Consider the following 19,270-nt stretch of genomic DNA (forward strand, 5'->3'; position numbering starts at 1 on the left):
GCTGAAGGGAGGTTCCCACTCGACAAACTCCGGTGATGTCCTGACTCTGACTGCCCTTCAAGTTTACGTTTTTAAATTGTGGGGGCCAGGAGGGGCCATGTGGTCGGGTCTGGTTGTGGTGGCAATTAAGGGTCATACGATAGGTTATGAGCAGGTCATAGGGGCATAAATGGGATGAAGGGTGTCTTCACTAAGACCTTATCCCTTCATTAGGGAACTAGTACTTTATGTTTGGTTTAAATTAGTGTCTTTCCAAGCACAAAATGAAGAGTTCAATATTCAATCTTTATTCATTTGTTCATGCAAACAACTTATTTGTAGAATAATTTTACGAGAAAAAAAAAAGATTTCAAAGGAGACAGACTATTTCGAACAGAAAATCCAGGAGCCCTGATTCCTGAAGATTTCCTTTTTTTGGCCCAATTCAGACGACACATCTGAGAATCTCTAACACATCTGCAGAAACAATATTTCCGGTATAAAACAATAAAAACAACTTAAGTGCAACTGTGAAGTTAAAAAAGTGAAAGCAGATGAAAAAGTGTGTTTCTCTCATCACACTGTTTGTAGAAAAGCATTGTTTCAGAGAGTCTACAGACGCATGGCTTGCATGCTCCTGCTGACCGAGTCCCAGTGGGACGGGTCCCAGGCCAGGAACCAGCCTGTGAAGGTGGGGGGCTCATGGCCTTGTTTCACCACCACCAGAGGGGTCTGCTTGTCCCGTCCGCTGGGGTCAGACTCCACGTACTGTTTGGCTGCAGAAGAGACAAACAAAAAGTTACAACAAAGCTCTACACCTGCTGATGCATGTGGTGGCAGTGACCTCATGTGGCGGACAGAGGTATTACACATGGAACTAAAAAAAGAAGAAGCATTGAGCGGATTAGATTAGGTTAGATTAGATTAGATTAGATTAGATTAGATTAGATTATACTTTATTGAAATAGTATATTCGGGCGTTGCAGCAGCAAGACAGAGAATAGTACAAAATTCACAGAATAGGTAGGATAAGTACAAATAAAAAATAATAATAGGAGGTATATACAGAAAATATAAATAGTGGGGTGAACTATACAGGACAATAAAGAGTTATAGGAGTAGAGAGGAGGAAATATTTCAATGATTATTTAAGCTTTTATTGGATACAAACTGCAGACATAACTGTAGACTAGGTCTCATAAAACCAGTTTTTAAAATCATTTAATTATCTCACAATTAATGGCAGACATTAAATAAAAGTAAAACCCTCATATGCACTTTTTCAGAAAAGTCAAGGCTAAATAAAAAAGCTTCAGATTTTATTGCTTTAATCTCTGGGAGATTGTGTACTGGGAGATTATTGTCCATAGAGTACACTTCCCCTGAAATCTTCATTAATAGAGGACTAAACCTTGCTCCTCATACTCTGAGAATGCACACGGAGTGAGTAGTGAAATAACCTGAAGTTGTGGTGTTTGGTAGCATTATTTGATAGTGGATATGGATTGCGTTTGTATCGTTTTGTGCCATAGTAGCATTTTTCAGCACATCTCGCCAGAACACCGGCACACCGGACAGTTTCTCATTTTAAGGAGCCTCATGTTTACAACCTCACCTCAACAAATGAGACGGATTCTTTTAGGTTTATTGCCTGATTTTGAACAGTTTCCCTCCTTTGTTTTCCTTCTTTACACTCTGGTCGTACTTACTGGCTGGCCTTCGTTAGGTGGCTCCAATATGTTTGCACACAGCGATGAATAGCGTAGAATCTGTGTTTACTTTAAAGCTGGAGTCTCTCTGAGAGCCATCTACTGTAGCTAATCAAACAAGCATCACTACAAAACTCATCACACCTCTGTGGATGAGTCTAACCAGAACCAGAAGCTCACCAGATTTGAGCGATTCAGTCCTCTCCACCTCGTTGGCATCCTTCCCGATCCAGACAAACACCTGCAGCAGAGGATCACATGTGTTAGAGAGAGAGAGACTTTGATTGGTCCAGAGATGATCGTTCAGGTTAATACAGCGGCAGCAGTGTACCTGATCCCAAACATCCAGCAGCATCACGTCATCTTCTGCCAGGTCGTCCTGAGTGAACTCTCCTGGAACCTCCTCGATCTGCACCACATGAAAACACACTGCGTCTAAAAACGCTCAAACCATTAAACACACGGCAGCTTCTCACAGATCAGACCGAGATCCGTGTGGTCATATAAGAAAGATAACAGCTGACTGATGAGGTGTGGAGGATGTTTCTAATTATGATACACTACCTGGGAATAAACAGAATAGCAGCTTTAATGTGCCGACTCGTGAGTTCAGGTTGTTAATGACCACCGGAGGGCGTTCTGATTATCATTAAGAAGTTTTAATATCCAGGATCAGATACTTACGATGAACCGGCCCGTCTTATTGGAGCATCCAAACAGACGAGGAGGGTGATGCAGGGTCTGACTCTCCAGTCTCTCTGAGGTCTGGTACTCTCCCTTCCCTCCCAACGCCACCCAGAAGTCGGCTGTAGAAAAGACACACACACAAAAATGAGTACAGACCTTTAAGAAGAAAGCTTTAATTCAGGTGAAGCTGTGCAGCAGTAGCACATGTTATGGGAAAAAGAGCAGCGCTTAAAATTAGAACTGTGCTCACTCTGTGTCGGGGGAAGCATTGAAAGTCTTCTTTAATCCACCCCAGCAAACAGGAAAAGTAATTATTACTAATTTAAATTATGAGACATTAAGTCCAACAGGAGTGTGATTCAGTTTCTCAAAACTAATCCTCCGCCCTGATTCATTCCTCTAGAGAACTTTGGTCAGGCTGCTGCAGATGCATCACGGAAGAAGTTTATTCTAAGACGGGGTTTCATGTCTTTGACGTTTGAAAACCAAAAATAAAACAATCATCATTGTAATGGATTTGGGTTTAAGTAGTATATCTTAAAGGTTTTGTTTCTGGTCAAAACAAGAACGTATGGAGTATGGAAAATGGCAAAATATGAGGAGAAGTCCCAACATCTCTCATCCACTCTTTTCTTTTTTATACCATCGGGGTTCGGAGATACAGAACCCTGACCTGGAAGAGGGCACACTTCAACAAGAGCTTTGTCCCCTCAGCGATTGAAGCCCTTAATAAGCTTCCACGCTGACTGGCCCAATCTTTGTTATATGTTTTCTTCATGTGTACCAACTGTGCAGAACTGTGAGAACAAATTTCCCCTTGGGGGACAATAAAGTATTGTATTGTAAAAAGATCGTTTAGGGGGGTGGCCTAGTGGTTAATGTGAGTAGTGGTTAACCTTGACAAAAAGGTTGTTTAGAAGCTTCGAATGAGAACAGCACATCTATTTCAGTCTTAACAGAGCACAAGTCATCAAAAATGCAGCGTCTTAGCATTGTGTGTAGTTTTGTTTTAGACATTAACAAGCTTCATATGGGCTGAGATAAAACCGGCTATCTTGCATAAAAACGAAACATTAATGAATCCTTTTTATGGATGAAAATACAGTTTTTATTGTTTAAAGGAGAAAATGAGAAATCTTTGGGAAATATCAGAAATGTTCCTGTGGTCAAACGAGGGGGATTGTTGCGTCTGTGTTTGATTGACAGCAGCTGGAGGAAACTAACTCTGACCCTACATGACAGATGGTTTTTTTGTGTGCTGAAGAACTACACATGCATCTATCCCGACCCAGCTGATATCTTCTCGCGCTGCACAGAGCAGGTTACTGAAACACACTCAGTGTTTACTTACCACAGGTAGGTTCTGTACACAACACTGCCAGCCATGCGTACGCTGGCCCAGGTCAGAGTTTATTTAAGGACCTGTTATTCCAGCTCGGAGTCACAGCGTGTGTACGTGTTTTAAAGGAGAATTCCAACATTATTTTGACATACTAACTCAAAGGTTCAAAAAAGTGTTGGGATTTCCCCGACAGATAAATTCAAAAAGCTGCTCAGATTGTTGTCTGACACCGTACAGACAAGATCCCCAAAGAGATAAGAACTTTTTATTAGATTCAAGATGCTTTTTTTAAAGCCAGAAACAGCCATGCCTTCGCTCTCTTCAAAGCCACCAGACTCCATTAAAAAAAAACAGCAATTTACCTCACAGAGCTCAGGAGTTGCTGGTATGATCCATTGAACAGTTTTAGTGTGTAACAGTGTAATGATTGTGTTTTTAATGGTTATTTCAGATCCTACATAATATTCCTTCAGTGCACATTTAACCTGTCGAGTCAGCGGTAGGCCAGCAGCTCCTGGTGCTCGGAGAGGTTAAATTACTGTTTTTGTGAATAGAGTTTGGTGGCTTTGAAGGGGGTGATGTAACGGCTGTTTCTGGTTAAGAAAAGTGATCTTTCAGCTCAAAGGTCGATGGTAAGAAGAACAGAAGAACAGACAACACGTGATTTAATGCATGTCTGTAAGAGGTAGACAGTGACCTGGTTCTTTCTCTTCCGTGATGCGCTTGCTGTTGCAGTTCAGCTCTTTACTCATGTACTCGGCTCCCTTTAACTCTTCATCGCTGGCTCCTTTACCCATCCACAGGTAGCCCCGCCCACCGTCCATCTTCAGCAGGTAGGCGTCGTTAGAGTTCAGACTGGCTGCCGCAGCATCCACCTGCAACACACACACACACAGGGTTTAAAATCTCCTGACAAAATGAAAGACTCAATGTGGTAAAATCACAATAAGATCCTGAGTCCTGACCTCAGCGATCCTGGTGATGGTGCCGAGGTTTCGCCGGACCTGAAACAGTCTGATCTTAGGAGCGGGGGCCTGACCTCCGTGGCGGGACGTACCATTCTTATAAATGATGAGGGGTTTGGATTTGAAGAGACTCAGCAGATGAGGAGGTTCTTTACCTTGACACACTCTGACCTGATGACACACACACAGAAAGAGAAGGTAGCTTTGTTCAACGGGAGCGGTGGAGACCCGAAGTTCTCTTGTCCACTGCACTTTTTCGGACAGTTTAAACTGGCCTCCTAACACTCAATAGTCCAGATAGACAGGTGTATGAGTCCTTTCAGGCATCTCGTGCACATTCTGTTTAACATACCTGAACCGCGTTTCCTCCCAGCGATCGATCCAGCTGCACGGTCAGGAAGGCCGAGGCTGTGAGCTCGTCTAGAGAGCAGCTCGCTCCCTGCCTGCAGGCCAGAAAGAGACATGTAACACTGATTAGTGCTTTATTATTAAAATGACACTTTAATCAGGTCAATCAGGTAACCTATGCGCCTTCTTGTGAAAAACTCTTATCTTTCATCGAATCAAGACGGATGAGTAATCAAAAAATACAGTGAGTGTTGATGGAGGCATGAGCTAATCAAACGTTTTTGTTTTTTTTGTACCAGGCTGTAAACATGCTAATTTCTACTTTAAAAACAGGCTTTTTGAATGGGTGTGTATGTGACTTCCTGTGCTTCTGCAGCCTGCCTCTAGTGGACACTTGATGAACTTCAGGATTTTGCACTTCCGCGTTCATTTTTCAACAACAGAGGTTGCCACTTGGCTGCTACACCAAAAGAAGGAGCTGAAAGGCTTTAGAGAGAACTGCAGGATTGCTGATAATCGTCTGTAAATTCAACTCTAATAACATAAAGATAAACAGATATAGGAGAGATAATGAGCACGAGAGCGTATCACAGCAACAGGGACAACTCTTCTGTTTGATGTAAAACCACGTCAGTGAGTGATCGTCGTCGTACCAGGTGTAGATGATCTGTCTCTTTCCGTACGTGTACAGGATGATGTAGCAGTCGCCGCCGTAAAACTGACCGAAGCTCTTTGAGTCGACAGGAACTCTGCCGCTGCTCTCCACCCTCCAGATCTGACAAAGGAAAGAAAAGTATGTGAGGATAAAGACAGAAAGAGCTCATTTTATAGGTGAGTTACCACCTTTATTTAAAGTAAATGTTGTAACTTTCAATCTACCAGAAGTTCCTAAATTTTCTTTCACAATAAAAGCAGGTTTTAATCCCAACAGGAAACAGTAAACAGTACAAAACTACAAAATAAAAGCACATATAAAACAAGTTAGGAAGCTAAAAAAAGAAAAGGAATTTGAAACATACAAGTAAAAATGTGATTAATCATGGTTAAAATTAAGTATATAAGGGAGGCTGAGTGGTTAGGGTGCACTCCCCATGTATTGAGGCCATAGTCATCACATGTTATCTGTGTGGCTGCGCTCGCTGAGAGCTCAGTCACCTGTGTGTCTCCGCTGCCGTCATCCACCATGTTGTACTGAGCTGCCATGTGACGGGACTCGTGGAGCTTTGAGGCATCAAACTCCACCTGCTGGATCCTCGCAATCCTCTCTGTGACAACCACCTTCCCGAATCCCTCGCTCTGGTCCCGGTCTCTCCACCCCATGAAGAACTGCTTGAACATGGGGGTCTCTCCACCCTCAGGTAACACTTGGATCTGCAGCAACAACAGAAACAAAACTAAAACCACCTGCAGCTTTTTTTTAGGACTTTTGCTCAAAAATATCCAAATGCCCAAAGTGAAAGTAAACCTGTGTGTTTGCTGGGTAGCGCATCTGTTTGATGAAGCCCTCGGCTGTTTTCATTGCCTCTTTTCTCTCACCAGGGTTGGCTTTCTGCCCTGTTGGTTCACAAATAAGAACAAACTGATGTTAAATACTCAGAAAAACCTGCTGCACAGACACACACACACTATGAAGCAGGGAAAGCTGATCCCGAATCTCTCGGATGCTCCTGTCTGATTACCTTTCCACACAAATATCATCTTGTTTTTGCCGTGATCTAGGATGAAGCATTCCTCTGAGATCAGGTCGGTCTGGAGGAAAGGGTTCTCCTCCTTCACAACGCTCACTTTCATGGATCCTGTTGCATCAGAAACCTGGAACATACCAACACAAATAAGTTGAGAGCTGTTTCATATAGAGCAACAACATGTAGGAATTCAGTTTGGTGCGCTTTGGTGCCCACCAAAGGTCTCTGAGTGGATCTGCATTGGGACACACATAGTGCCGTTATGCCTCACTCTCTTTGACAACGTGCGTCTGTTTACAAGCAGACGGTGTGAAGCCAGCAAAGACGTCGTGAGAAGCCAGAGAACCAGGTCGACCGACAAGGGTCAGTAATATGTGTCGTGAATGTGTGATGTGAGGTGTGATGTTTGAAAGTTCAATGGACTCAGTGGTTTTTGGTGTTCCTGTGTGTGTGAATATAGTACCATGTATAGTTTGGCCATTTTCCTGTTGGACACGTCTGCCTCTGTGTCGTCATCATCGTTTCCCTCTGACAGCTGCGGCTTCACTCCAAGAACCTGTTAAAAATGACAAGCTCTTAATACATCCATGCATTATTCAGGCCAACAAGTTAAACCACATAAAAACACAACAGCATCCATTTCAGGCCGCAGGACATTAGCGCATACTGAGGTAAACCAAACTATATCACTTTACTTTGAACCTCTGTGGTTCATCATGATGTTGGAAAACATTCAGAGGATAGACCTTTAAAATTATCTACAAAAACAAGGATTGACTGTCAGAACACCATTAAGGAGGCTGGGATCTGTTGAAGGGGCAATTCAGCATCAGGATTTCTGAAAATGTTGGTATGAATATTTATATTTATGCCCTAAAAAGGATGACATCATTCATGGGCTGGTGGTTTGGGTTGAGTGTTTGTCTTTTATTTGAGACCTGAGACAGATGTTTAAGGAAGTAACACAGATGTTGTGTAAAAGTATTTACATCAGTTAAGGTGGAGGGTTCACTTCCTTCTTCTACGACCACCAGCTCCGCTCGGGCGTTCCTCTCGTTGTCTCTGATCGCTCTGGCCACCTGTGCTGCCTTCAGGCGCTCAAACCTGTTGCACTTGGTCCCACACCACTGATAGATCCTCTACAGTAAACACACACAGAGTCAGAGCTTACACATCTGAACAGCTCCATAGATTAATCTTCCCTCCCTTAGCAAACATTGAACGTCCTCACGTCTCCCAGGTCCACGATGAAGCAGTCCCCGCTGTTGAAGCTGGACCAGTTGAGGGGGACCTGCGTCGCCCGGACCACCCGCCGGCCCTTGATGTGGAGGAGTCTCTGTGCCGAAAGTTCATTGGTGATCACGTGATGGAAACCTGAGGCCACGCCCCCTGTCTGAGGAGAAGAAAAAGAAAACAGTTAAAGTGCCTTCATTCATCCGTCTGTTTACTTAAGACTCAGAGTTCTCTTCTGTCCCATGAGTCCCCTTTTCTGTGGTCAGAAATCCTGCTACAGTGGTATGAAAAACACATGATTCAGACATGAAAAACAAAAGATCTGTAGACTTAAAAACAAACTTTTAACTCAAGAGTGAAATCATGAACGTCCTTGATGTACACGCCAACTTCTCTTTTTAAGCCGAGGGTATTCAAATTGATCCATACCTTGTACGTGATCCCTCCCTTGAAGTAGCTGCTGAAGGCCGTGGACTCGACCCCCTGCAGTTCCCTGTACTGGACCGGCTTCCCTCCCAGGTAGTCGTCCAGCTGCACAGTAAAGATGGCCGCCGCCGTGCTCTCATCTTGACTGCACTCCTTTCCTTTGGAGAAAAAAAAAAACACAGGCTCAAACCACGCTGGAAAATATGAAATGTTTCTTTTTCCTTTTTAGTAACAGGAAAAACAGAAACGTCTGTTTATCTGTCGGTCAGTTTAACCCGGATCATCATCAGAGTCGTTGGCTGGATTGAGTTCAGGAAAGGGATGAATGTGGCAGGGGTGCAAGGAAAGAAACATTACTCATAGCTGCATCCAAAATGAACCAACAGAACTGAAGTGTGACTAAAAAGGAAAGTAACAGTGCCTTCACAAGTAGGTTACCACAGCTGAACACAGTCGACTTCAGACAGAAAGGGAAACAAATGTTTCCTGTTTCAGTCCAAATGTGCAAACAAGAATATGCCCTACAGTGTTAGATCTCTATTTACAACATAGGTCGAAGTTGGTACCTGAATCCCTCTGGAACTAAACATTCTCCTTAAAGAGTTTTTGTCTTTAAAGTTGCCAAACCCTATTGATGAAAACAGATTTTTTTATCTATAGTATCTTTTCTTGTTCTTCTTCGTGGGTTTCATCTGTTTGTGTTTTTGTTTTGTTATGACTGTGAGTCATTTGTGTATTAAAGTGTGTTATTTTTGGATCTGCCTTTGTGTTATTTTTCTTGTTTGTGGTGCCCGCCACAAAGCTGCAGGTTCCCACTCTCAATTAGGAAAAAGGATGACGGTGCGCGCCGGCCACTGATTGGACAGAAGCTGGTGCTCCGTGAGTGCCTGAGATACCTGAGATACTTGAAAGGGGGCTGAGGAAGCTGAACGCTGCCCTCCTTCTTCCTCACCTCCAAAGAGAGACATTTTGTGCTTTTGGAGATAGAGAAATAGTGCCTTGTTTAAATTGAGGTTTATTGTTTTGAGATTGAGATTTATATTCTGTTGTACAGTCCTATATTGTAGGGGATGATGACCTTTTTTTTCATAAATCTTTTCTCCTGTTTTCCTGCTAGGGAGTTACGCAAGAGGCCTGTATTTTCTTTTCTTTATTTTATTTGAGGTAAGTTAGTTTGTGTTTTTGACTTGATGTTGTTTAATTACTTTTGGCCGGTGTTCTCCCTGAAGGTTGATTCATTTTGTGAATACATTTCTTATTGTGGACTGTAAATTCCTTTGATTGTGTCTCATCATTGGGAGTGTGGAAGTAGAGGGTCAAGTTTATGTTATGGCTGGTCTATCTTCAAAGAAAAGACTGAAAGACAACACCATGTGTGTATAATCACAAGGCAAAGACGACCTAACGGCAGTGTGACAGTTTCTGGGTGACAGCAGCAGCATCAGCAGAAACGTCAAACACTCAAACTGCACTTTGAGTGTTTTTTCTCACGCTGTGTTTCGGACCGAGAGGAAGGCCCGAGATGTGCATTTGCATGTATGTCGGTTAATGATTCATGCTGATGGTCTCACGCAGAGTGAACATCTTTAGTGGGGCTTCAGAGGAGGAGGAGAAGAAGGATTTAGTACTACAGGAAGAAAGCACACTAACTGATCAAACCCACAATATCCTGATCTCAAAAACAGCACATTTTACAGTTCTGCGTGTGAAAAGAAGGACAGGGTGCAGAGCCTGTGTCATCACTTCCACAATTTCTAACTCTAGTTTCTATAAACAGAACCTTTTACGGTTACAGCTGCATCTTTTTTGAATAAGATATGCCTCAAAGATTCCACAGGAAAACAGGTTGAACAGTTCGACTCCAGGCCTCCTGGGACTTTCTACAACAATACAAAGAAGCTCTCAACACAGCATCCACCTCCTACTCACACCTCATTCACTCCGGCTCCTCAAACCCCAAGGCTCTCTTTTCTACCTCCTCCATAGCTCCTCTGACCCAGGGCATCCCCCAAGGTTCACTTCTTAGTCCTCTCCTGTTCATATACTCGTTCCCCCTCTGTAACTTAATTTGCTACGCTGATGACATCCAGCATTAAATCTCCATTAATTCCATCACCACAGCAACCCGCTCCACACTAACAAACTGCCTCACTGAAATAAAAAATGTTACCAATTGCCACACGTTAAACTACGACAAATCTGACATGTTAGGAAAGAAAAACAAGATCTGCACACCAAGAAGCTCTTGTTTGAATGATTTATTTAGTGACGTTTTGAGCCTACATGCTCTTCCTCAGGTTGTTTTTCTTTCCTTACCTATTTGTGTTTTTTGGATTCACCACCCACTGAGGGATGAGCGTGTCTTTTTTTAGTTTTACACATCTGACACGGTAATCATCGGCCCCAAAGTCCAATCACTAATTCAGCCTTACAGTTGACAACTCCACCAGATCTTCTGCAATTCTACAATTCACTGAGCAGATGCTTTTATCCAACATCAGAGAGTAAGTACAACACAAGCAAGGATCTAGAAAAAAGGAAACAACATCAGTACGTGCAAACGATCAGCTTTGAGTCTGATTGGACACACAGGTGCTGACAGGAAGTGACCAGAGCACAACATCGACGGCTGTTCTTGAGAGCTCTAATCAATATAGGAACCATCTTAAAGTCGTCGTTATCAAACAAAACCATCATCATTACCATCATCATCATCATCAATAATATCAAAACCATCGTCATCATCATCATTAAGGTCCTAGGTATTCATGAAAGAGCTGGGTCTTTAGCTTTTTCTTAAAGGTGCAAAGGAACTCTGCGGATCTAGTGGAGTTTGGAAGTTTGTTCCACCACCGGGGGGCGACAGAGGAGACGAGTCTAGTTAGCGTCTTAGGGCCCTGTTGTGAAGGTTGGATCAGACGATCTTCCTCCCCACATGTCCGTTATCTTGCAATCATTTCTGACAGCAACCTCTTAACCTCTTAATATGTCATGCAGACATCACATATTATCACTCATATAGTAAAACTATCTGAACATCCAGCAGCTACACAGACACATCCACATTGATGTGAAGACATGTTGGTGTCCATTAGATGAATAAGAGTTCTCGTTTGTGCTCTCTCTTTGTAAAATATTTTTAATAATCTTTGCAGTAGTTCTTATCAGCTATGGAATATGTTTCTGCTCATGTTAGCGCTTACACAGCACTTGTGGTGTCTTGAAACCAGGAAATGGAGGGTTTCCAGTAAAAAAAATACCCAAAGCAATAATAATATTTTTCCTGTTATGCTCCCAAAGAGCCTTTTCTTTTTTCCACCGTGTCCAATTACAGCTCATTTTCTGATCAGACATGTCCCATACCATCGCTTTCTCTTCTCTTCTCTTCCTCTCTCTTCTCTCAGGGTGCACACAGATTGAAGCATGTGCAGAACGCATTAAAAATTCATTCCTGTTCACTTTTCTACAAATGGATGCAACATGAAGAGCACTTAAGAGAGAGTCTGAAACATGTTGGGAAAAACATTTACATGATGAATGACAGCAGCATTCATCTTTTGAATGTTTGAGGACATTTAAAGCTGTCATTGAGGAATGAAAGTCAAATAATGTGCTCGCAGCGCTACATTTGACCTTGTTAAACCTCAATTTAGTATTTATTGAGAAACACAACCACAGCTATGTATACAGAGAGTTATATCTGGGGAAGTGTAAGCAGACATGAGGTTATGGTGATATCCGCACACTACTCTCAACCACAATGTTTCGGTACCTCTGAATCTTTGTAAAGTGTGCTTAAACTATTTCCACCACCTTGATCTTAAGTAGACAATGCTCGGCCTACTGTGTGCGCAGAGGTGAGGCTTGTTTGGTCTTATTAGGAGAGTCTCTCAATCATCAGCAGAAACATGTGCGTGACATGTGAGTCACTCACCACAAAATCCACATGTAAGAAGGTAAAACAAATAAATCCAAAGTAATAACAGGCACAAGACAAATGGTAACAAACATTTAAAAACTGAGAAATGTCGTCATAGTTTTTACTGTGCTGCATGCTGCACACACAGTCTGGTTTTCAAACGGGTTCTTTGAGGTCTGCAGGCCAAAACTACAAGAGAGAGACCAGAGAAGGACCTCTCGTCACCTTAAAAGCTGCACAAATTGACAAAAGACACAAAAATATTTATGATGAACACTTGGCATGAGAAATTGTGGAATATTAAAAAAAACTTTTTTTAACCAAAGTCTATCGATGGAAAAGTCAAGTGTTAAAAAGTTTATGTTCACATGAAACAGTGTAAGCAGCAAATTAACCTGAAGTTTGCATCATTATTACAAATCAAACATTCTGATTAAACAACAGTAAATGTATGTCCTTTGTGTTTGAATCACTGCCTGATGTCTGTCCTTCCTCTCTGTCCTACAGAGCTTCAATGTTGTTCAAAAACTGTCAAAAACGCATCGATGCACCTCATTGTTTCTGACAAGTTCCTGTATTATCATGAACACACCAAACACTCATTTGAATAAATAACACCTTGAATGTCCTTAGGGGTTAAAAAAATATATTGCTTTGTTTTTAACGACTCATCCATGAACAGATTCAACTGAATCCCCCCACAAACTCACACGCTGTCCAGCGACACGATGATTCATCCACCACAGAAAATAGTTATCATGATTATTTGTCTGCTTGCATTGTTCTTAAATTCCTCTCTTTTATTTTTATGGAACTACTTTCTGTTGTGTCGACAAAAACCCAAACTTAATTCCCGTCACTTGCATGAGAGTGGAAATCTCCAAGAAGCTAGAACTAAGTGCATGGTTACAAACCACAGCCCGGAGACGTGACTTTACAGTCTTCCACTTCCTCACACGGTCCAGGTCCTGCGTGCCTTTTTGTGTGAAACACTAATAATATGTTGGATCCAAACTAACGAGAAAACATGCACGTCCAAACCAAATTGGGCAGGTGCTGAGTCGAGCGAAACTAATCACTTAAAACAAAGAGGAAGACCAGACGGTGTTCCAGAAATTAGTTTCACCAGGGTGACAGTCCGAGCACACCTGCTCTTCATAAAGCGGGTACACACTACAACGATTGTCTGATTCTTCCAAAAATGATCTTGCCAGATTCTCCTGTGGTGTGAGGTGTGTTAAGAGAGATTTTAACCTCTCGGAAGATGGCCGCCAGGGGCCGCCCCGATTTGAAATCTCAAATATTAAACGTCTTCAATATTTACTATCAGATATCCTGATGTGTGGGGGGAACATTACCATGACGACAACAGCAAACGCGAAGCATAAAGTTAGATGGACGTCATTAATGGAGGGGCAACTTGTTGATTTGTGGTCACAACATGAGTTCTATTACAACGTGTCTGTAAAACAACCAGCTAACAGCCAGCCACATTTAGCTCGACCATCATGTTTGTTTACTCTTAAGTCGTGTTTGACCGCGTGAGATTACACGTTTTGATAGTCGGCACTCTGGTTGTTGGTGAATTAATCGGTTTTGTTGCACACCACACACTATAAGAACTGAACTGTTAATCTGTCATGTTTTGTCGTCATGCGTGGGAATGGTTTTAGATTTTAAAAATCTTTTAGTGTGTGCCAGTCCTAAGACTCCAACCCTAACGTCCCCGAGTGCATGCGCCCGTCCCCAAACCTAACCGAAATAATGTGTCCAGCAAAAATCACTTCAGCAACATATTGAAATGTTTCTAACACCAAGACATTTATTTTAAAATGAGTCGTTTCCATCCAGTTACAGGAGCGTGTAGGTTCTAGTTCTAGTCTCTTGTTGCTTTAACACAAGTGTGTGAGTATTTGTACAGCCCTGACAGAAACACAGTGTATGTGTGTGTGTGCACCCGTGGTTACACACACACACACACACACACACACACATACAGAAGCTGCTCGTGTGGTAATTTGTCAGTTTGTCGTCGTGTCACTGACTGACTGCAGGCTGAAGAGTCGCTCAGAGAACAAGTCGACAAACTGGAAGAGACGACACAAAAGGCTCCTGAATGAACTGAAAACAGATCTGTCATCATGTGAAGGATGAGATTCTGTTTAATCATTCTGGGCTGGGATCTAATATTTGAACCTTTAATAATACTACATTTAAATTCTGTTTTAAAAGTGTCAGCATCATCTCTACATTATTGCACTAAGAAGCCAATTAGTGATAGACATCTGCAGGATGTTTGCTCCTTTCACTTCCTTTTGAGTGCTTCATGCGGTTTGATCTCATCATTAGTCATTCAGCAGACGAGTAGTAGAGCAAGTCAGAAAAAATAAATAATAAGAAGAGGAAGACTTTTTTCTTTTAAACTCTGAATGTCGGACCGACGTAGAACATGCAGTAACAAAAAAACATAATAAAGACTGTTTTAAGAACAGAGTCAACATGTCAGAAGAAAATAAAAATGTGGATAACAGAGAAGAAACAAACACATAAACTGAAACTCTAAGTGAACGAGGCAAAAGAGAGTTTGAATTGTAAGGATTTTTTTTGGTATTTTAAGAATTACCTGCCTTAAAATGTGCACTACGACAGCTGGAGACCTTGAAATGAGACAGAGTAAAACATTCACACTCACACCTACAGGCAACTTAGGCTGCGCTTACACTGCAAGGCTCAAAACTAGGGGCGATCGAGCCTTTTCTGCTGTAGCTCCGACACCTTGGAACAGATTACCATTTAAAATAAGAGCTGCTGCCACAACTGAACAGTTTAAGTCATTTTTGAAAACCCATTTCTTTTCCTTGGCTTTTATCTCTAGTTGAGTGTTTTATCCCAGCAGCAGTGTCTACTAGAACTTTTACTATTGTTTTTTGTTTTAATTTACTTTTAATTTTTGCTTTTACGTGTCTTTATGATGTTTTGGATGTAATGTATTTTGCCTAATTTACTGTACAGCACTTTGGTCCGCCTCGGCTGTTATAAATGTGCTATATAAATAAAGTTGACTTGACTTGACTTGAAGTGAACGGAATCCTGTTTTTTTTGGGTTTTTTTTATGCTATTGGACTCAGATGTGATTTTTTAAAGACAGTGTGAACAGTACAAGTCACATATTTGGGCCAGTTTTGTAAGTAGATTCCCACAGGAGTCGGATACAGGCCACATTTAAAGAGCAATGTGAACAGACAAACAAAAAAATCAGATCTGAGCTAAAATGTCGGATTAGAGCATTAGGGCTTGCAGTGTGAAAGCAGCCTTAAAGACACCAAACGAGCATGTTGTTGGACTGAAGGAGGAAGACGAGAGAGAGCATGCAAACGAAACACACCCACACATTAGCCTGTTTTCAAAACCAGCTGCTGTTTACTAATTTGCATATTGAATTTAGGCAAAAATCAAACGTACTACTAGTATAGTAGGCGGCTTCAAAAACAGCCCTGCACTCCCACTGATCGACGTGGGATTCAAACCTGGAAGCTTCCTCTTCCTGTGCGGCAACAGCCCTAATCCACTGTGCAGCCAGAATAAAACTGCACCAAACAATATTAAAGATAAAGTCCAGGTTGAGTTTAAAGGCAGGGTATTTCTTTAAGTATGCAGTCAAGATGTCAAAACATCTTCCTCCTCTGATTGAATATTTATAAAGGCAGGCTCTGAGACAGAAAGTCTGACTTCTTCCTAATCTTTTGACCTTATTCTTTAAAGACAACATTTAAAACATTGTTTTGAAATGTTTTTCTACTCGTCCACAGGAACAAGATCTTTACTAATCTGTTTTGTCACAGAGGAAGTCTGCAGTGTTTGTGTAGAATCTGAAGTGACAAATATCTGACTCTGCATCACTTCCCTCTTTTCACATCTCTGTAAAGCTTCATGTTGTTACATCCCAGAGAGACACACAGAAGAAAAGAAATGAGGAAGGGAAGACTTCTTTTTCCATTTTGTATTTTAAGGATGAAGTCAGAACACCAACTGGAAGTTAAAATGCAGAGAATAATGTTGACATTTCATAGGGTTACTGTGTTTGATTGAGTTTGTTTTTCTTTCTGTCTTTTGTACCCATATAAAAAATGCCTTCACTAAAAACATCTTTAAAAAAAAGAAAGATTTTGAGAATGCATTCAGACTGGAGATGAAATATTTAGAATAAGGTCCAGACGCTAGAATAAAGTCGGAGTGTCAATAATAAAGTTGTGATTTTTGAGATCAACAGAGGGGCTGCTTGTCAACAGGCAGGGCAGGGAACTGCCTCAGGCCCCAGACCAGTAGGGGGCCCCTGAGGGGGGGGGGGGGGGGGGGGGGGGGACACACACTTTAAACCTTTATTCCCAAGGACTAAAGGTTTGGAACCTGTGCTCCAGACATCCAAAGGGAACATGAACATTTTACCGGATAAGACAAATTCACAAAACATGAATCCTTTATTGACCAAATTAAAGGATGATACAAAAGAAGAACAACAAAATACAACTCTAAAATAACTTATTCATTCTTAGAGTAAAGTCTGATTTATTTTGTTGTTTCTCACCCTGTCTCGGAATTTCCCGTAATGCAAGATTTAAAAAAAAACCTGGACCACTCTCGATTAGATTATATCCCGCCTGATAACATGATGATGATCTATTTATAGTTACATTATCTTTATTATCAGTCATGCAGCCGAGGAAGCCACGGAGGGTTTCTGCAGAAACTGCTCTGCACCACTTTCCCTCCCTGCATGACGAGCTGATTATTCTGACTGCTTCTGAGTAATTGAATCAAACTTTTCTTCATGATCATAGCACAGAGGCAAACTTTAATGTCTTACCGAGCCAGTAGTGAAGGTGGTAGAAGAAGCTGTCCCTCTGTTTGAGCGTGTTCAGGATCACATAAGCGTCCCCGGTGTAAAAGTTCCCGTGTAAGCCCTCTGGAACAGGAACCAGCTCCAGACTCTCGATCCTCCAGATCTGCAGACCGGCTTTCTGACCCGCCGTGGCGAACTCTTTGTGATGAAGGACCATGTTTTGTTCTTGTGCTGCTGCTGAGAGACTCGGAGTGATGATGATGATGATGATGATGATGATGATGAGCTGAGAGGAAGGTGTGACGGCTGAGAGCAGGAGCACACTGACGCTCTGTTCCTCACTCACTGACTGACTGAGTCTGTCTGCAGAAGCTTTTCCACTTCTGCTTTCATACAGCCCTTAAACACACACACACACACGCACACACACACACACACACACACACACCACACACACACACACAGACAGAGTAGGTGTGTCCACATGCTGCCTACACACACACCAGTATCCTCAAACACTCATGCATGAATGAAGCCTTTCAGCACACACACACACACACACACACACACACACACACACTTGATTTCATAAGCCAAGGAAGAAAAACAAGAAGTAAGATCAACATAAACCATGCAACTTTAAAATATCTACACAGAAATCTGGTTCCAGTAGAATCAGACATCATGTTTCATTTAAAGCTAAAGATACACTTTTTTACGTCACATGGGGTCGGCGACATCGACGACGATCTTTGAATAATAGTCAAACAGGGAAGGCTAACACTTCAGCAAACAGTTGTCTGTTCACACTGCTAGCAACATAAGCGTTCACTTGGAGAGGTTTTTGTGTGCATTGATGAATGTTAGGCAAATATTTACTCTTTTTTTTCTACGCTCTATATTTCTGCTCACGTTTCTGCCCGTGGTGCACCAAACTGAATTCCCACATTGTTGCTTTTATTTCAGTCTGGTCTGTAAGCAGCTACAAAGGAGCTTTACGACTGTCTCTGAACAATTTGCTGTTTTTAAACTCACCTCTTCGTTAATGATTGAAGTAAGTAAGAAGTAAAAACGTTAATGATTTATGTGGCAAGGAGATTTTTGGTTGTTCCAGGATGTTTGTTTACAATAAAAACTCTGCTGTACTCAGACAGTATTTAGTCTCGTCCTCTTCCTTTACTAGTTGAGCATTACTCAAACAGGAACTTTACCTCATGATTTGATCTAGCTGCATCACACATGATGGAGAAGTTAAGATAAAGAGCTCCTCAGAGACGCTCATTCAGAATGACACCAAAAAAGTGACTGCATTCAGTGTGACATGATGTGAGCGATGCCTTCATGTGACGGACAGTCATCACAGTCAGTGAGCATTTCCATCACGATCAAGAGTCCTACGCAACAGCTGATTTAATTCCTTCACGGTCTCAAGGTGTTTCACGTCGGATGATGTCGTGATTAATCACACGAGAAGAAGGATGACACAACAGCTTCCTTAAAAAGGAGAATACATTTCAGTGGTTTCTGTCTACACCACAATGATGTGGGGGAAAAAAGGGATCTGAGTAAAAGGTTATTTTTTGGTGCTTTCACAGTCGCGCAAATCTCTGTAATATGTTCTGAAAATATCAGGCTGAACTGCACGTGTTAACGCAAAGTGTTTGCTGCCAGCCCCATTTGTACATTTTTAGCGTGAAGTGCGTCCGTAAAAGGAGACATGAACTGTATGAACGCAACCAGTGCCATCTTTGTTTACGCAACAAAACTTGTGTTCTGTTCTCCAGTACGTTCTCCTTCGATCTTTTGTTGCTGACACTGTGAACGTGTCAAACTCATAGAGCCATCTGTTCCTGCAGGGGGCGCTGGAGTCCCATCGATGGCGGTCTCCACCTTAACTGTCAACCTAACGACAGGCTGAGAGCTGGAGCTGAGGCGGGTTTTATGCGTCTTGACAAACCGTTACATCGCTCCCACCTGTCAATCAGGTCAGCTACACGCACTATAGTGAATAACTCTTATCCTCCATCAAATCAAAACTGATGAGTCATCAAACCATTCACCCCCCGTACAGAGTGTGCCGATCCAGACATGAGCTAATCAGGTGTTCTGTAAACATGTTAATTTCTGCTGTATAAAA

The 19,270-nt window shown here is 42.0% G+C and overlaps 1 protein-coding gene across 2 annotated transcripts; it reads right to left on the minus strand.

The window, feature by feature from the left end:
• Nucleotides 1-266: 266 nt before the first annotated feature.
• Nucleotides 267-17,509, minus strand: scin (scinderin). 2 transcript variants are annotated; one of them, XM_061060581.1, is made up of 16 exons: nucleotides 17,158-17,508; nucleotides 8,378-8,532; nucleotides 7,947-8,108; nucleotides 7,705-7,854; nucleotides 7,179-7,271; nucleotides 6,710-6,842; nucleotides 6,496-6,584; nucleotides 6,186-6,401; nucleotides 5,684-5,805; nucleotides 5,035-5,125; nucleotides 4,683-4,853; nucleotides 4,415-4,592; nucleotides 2,373-2,494; nucleotides 2,020-2,097; nucleotides 1,869-1,929; nucleotides 267-755 (listed from the first exon to the last, which is right to left on the minus strand). In XM_061060581.1, the coding sequence occupies exons 1-16, from the start codon at nucleotides 17,348-17,350 to the stop codon at nucleotides 592-594; spliced, it is 2,178 nt and encodes a 725-aa protein (XP_060916564.1). In that variant the 5' UTR covers nucleotides 17,351-17,508; the 3' UTR covers nucleotides 267-591. The 2 variants fall into 2 exon arrangements, with proteins under 2 accessions (XP_060916564.1, XP_060916563.1); XM_061060580.1 differs by having other exon boundaries at nucleotides 1,869-2,097; nucleotides 17,158-17,509.
• Nucleotides 17,510-19,270: the final 1,761 nt, after the last annotated feature.

Source organism: Labrus mixtus, chromosome 16 (assembly GCF_963584025.1).
Source record: "Labrus mixtus chromosome 16, fLabMix1.1, whole genome shotgun sequence".
Lineage (NCBI taxonomy): Eukaryota > Metazoa > Chordata > Actinopteri > Labriformes > Labridae > Labrus > Labrus mixtus.

Coding starts and splice junctions, on each gene's coding strand:
- scin (XM_061060580.1), bottom strand. CDS start 17,350: ATGGTCCTTCATCACAAAGAGTTCGCCACGGCGGGTCAGAAAGCCGGT. Junction 7,855..7,946: donor TCATCGTGGACCTGGGAGAC/GTGAGGACGTTC, acceptor TGTTTACTGTAG/AGGATCTATCAGTGGTGTGG. Junction 2,495..4,414: donor CACGGAAGAGAAAGAACCAG/GTCACTGTCTAC, acceptor TCTTTTCTACAG/CCGACTTCTGGGTGGCGTTG.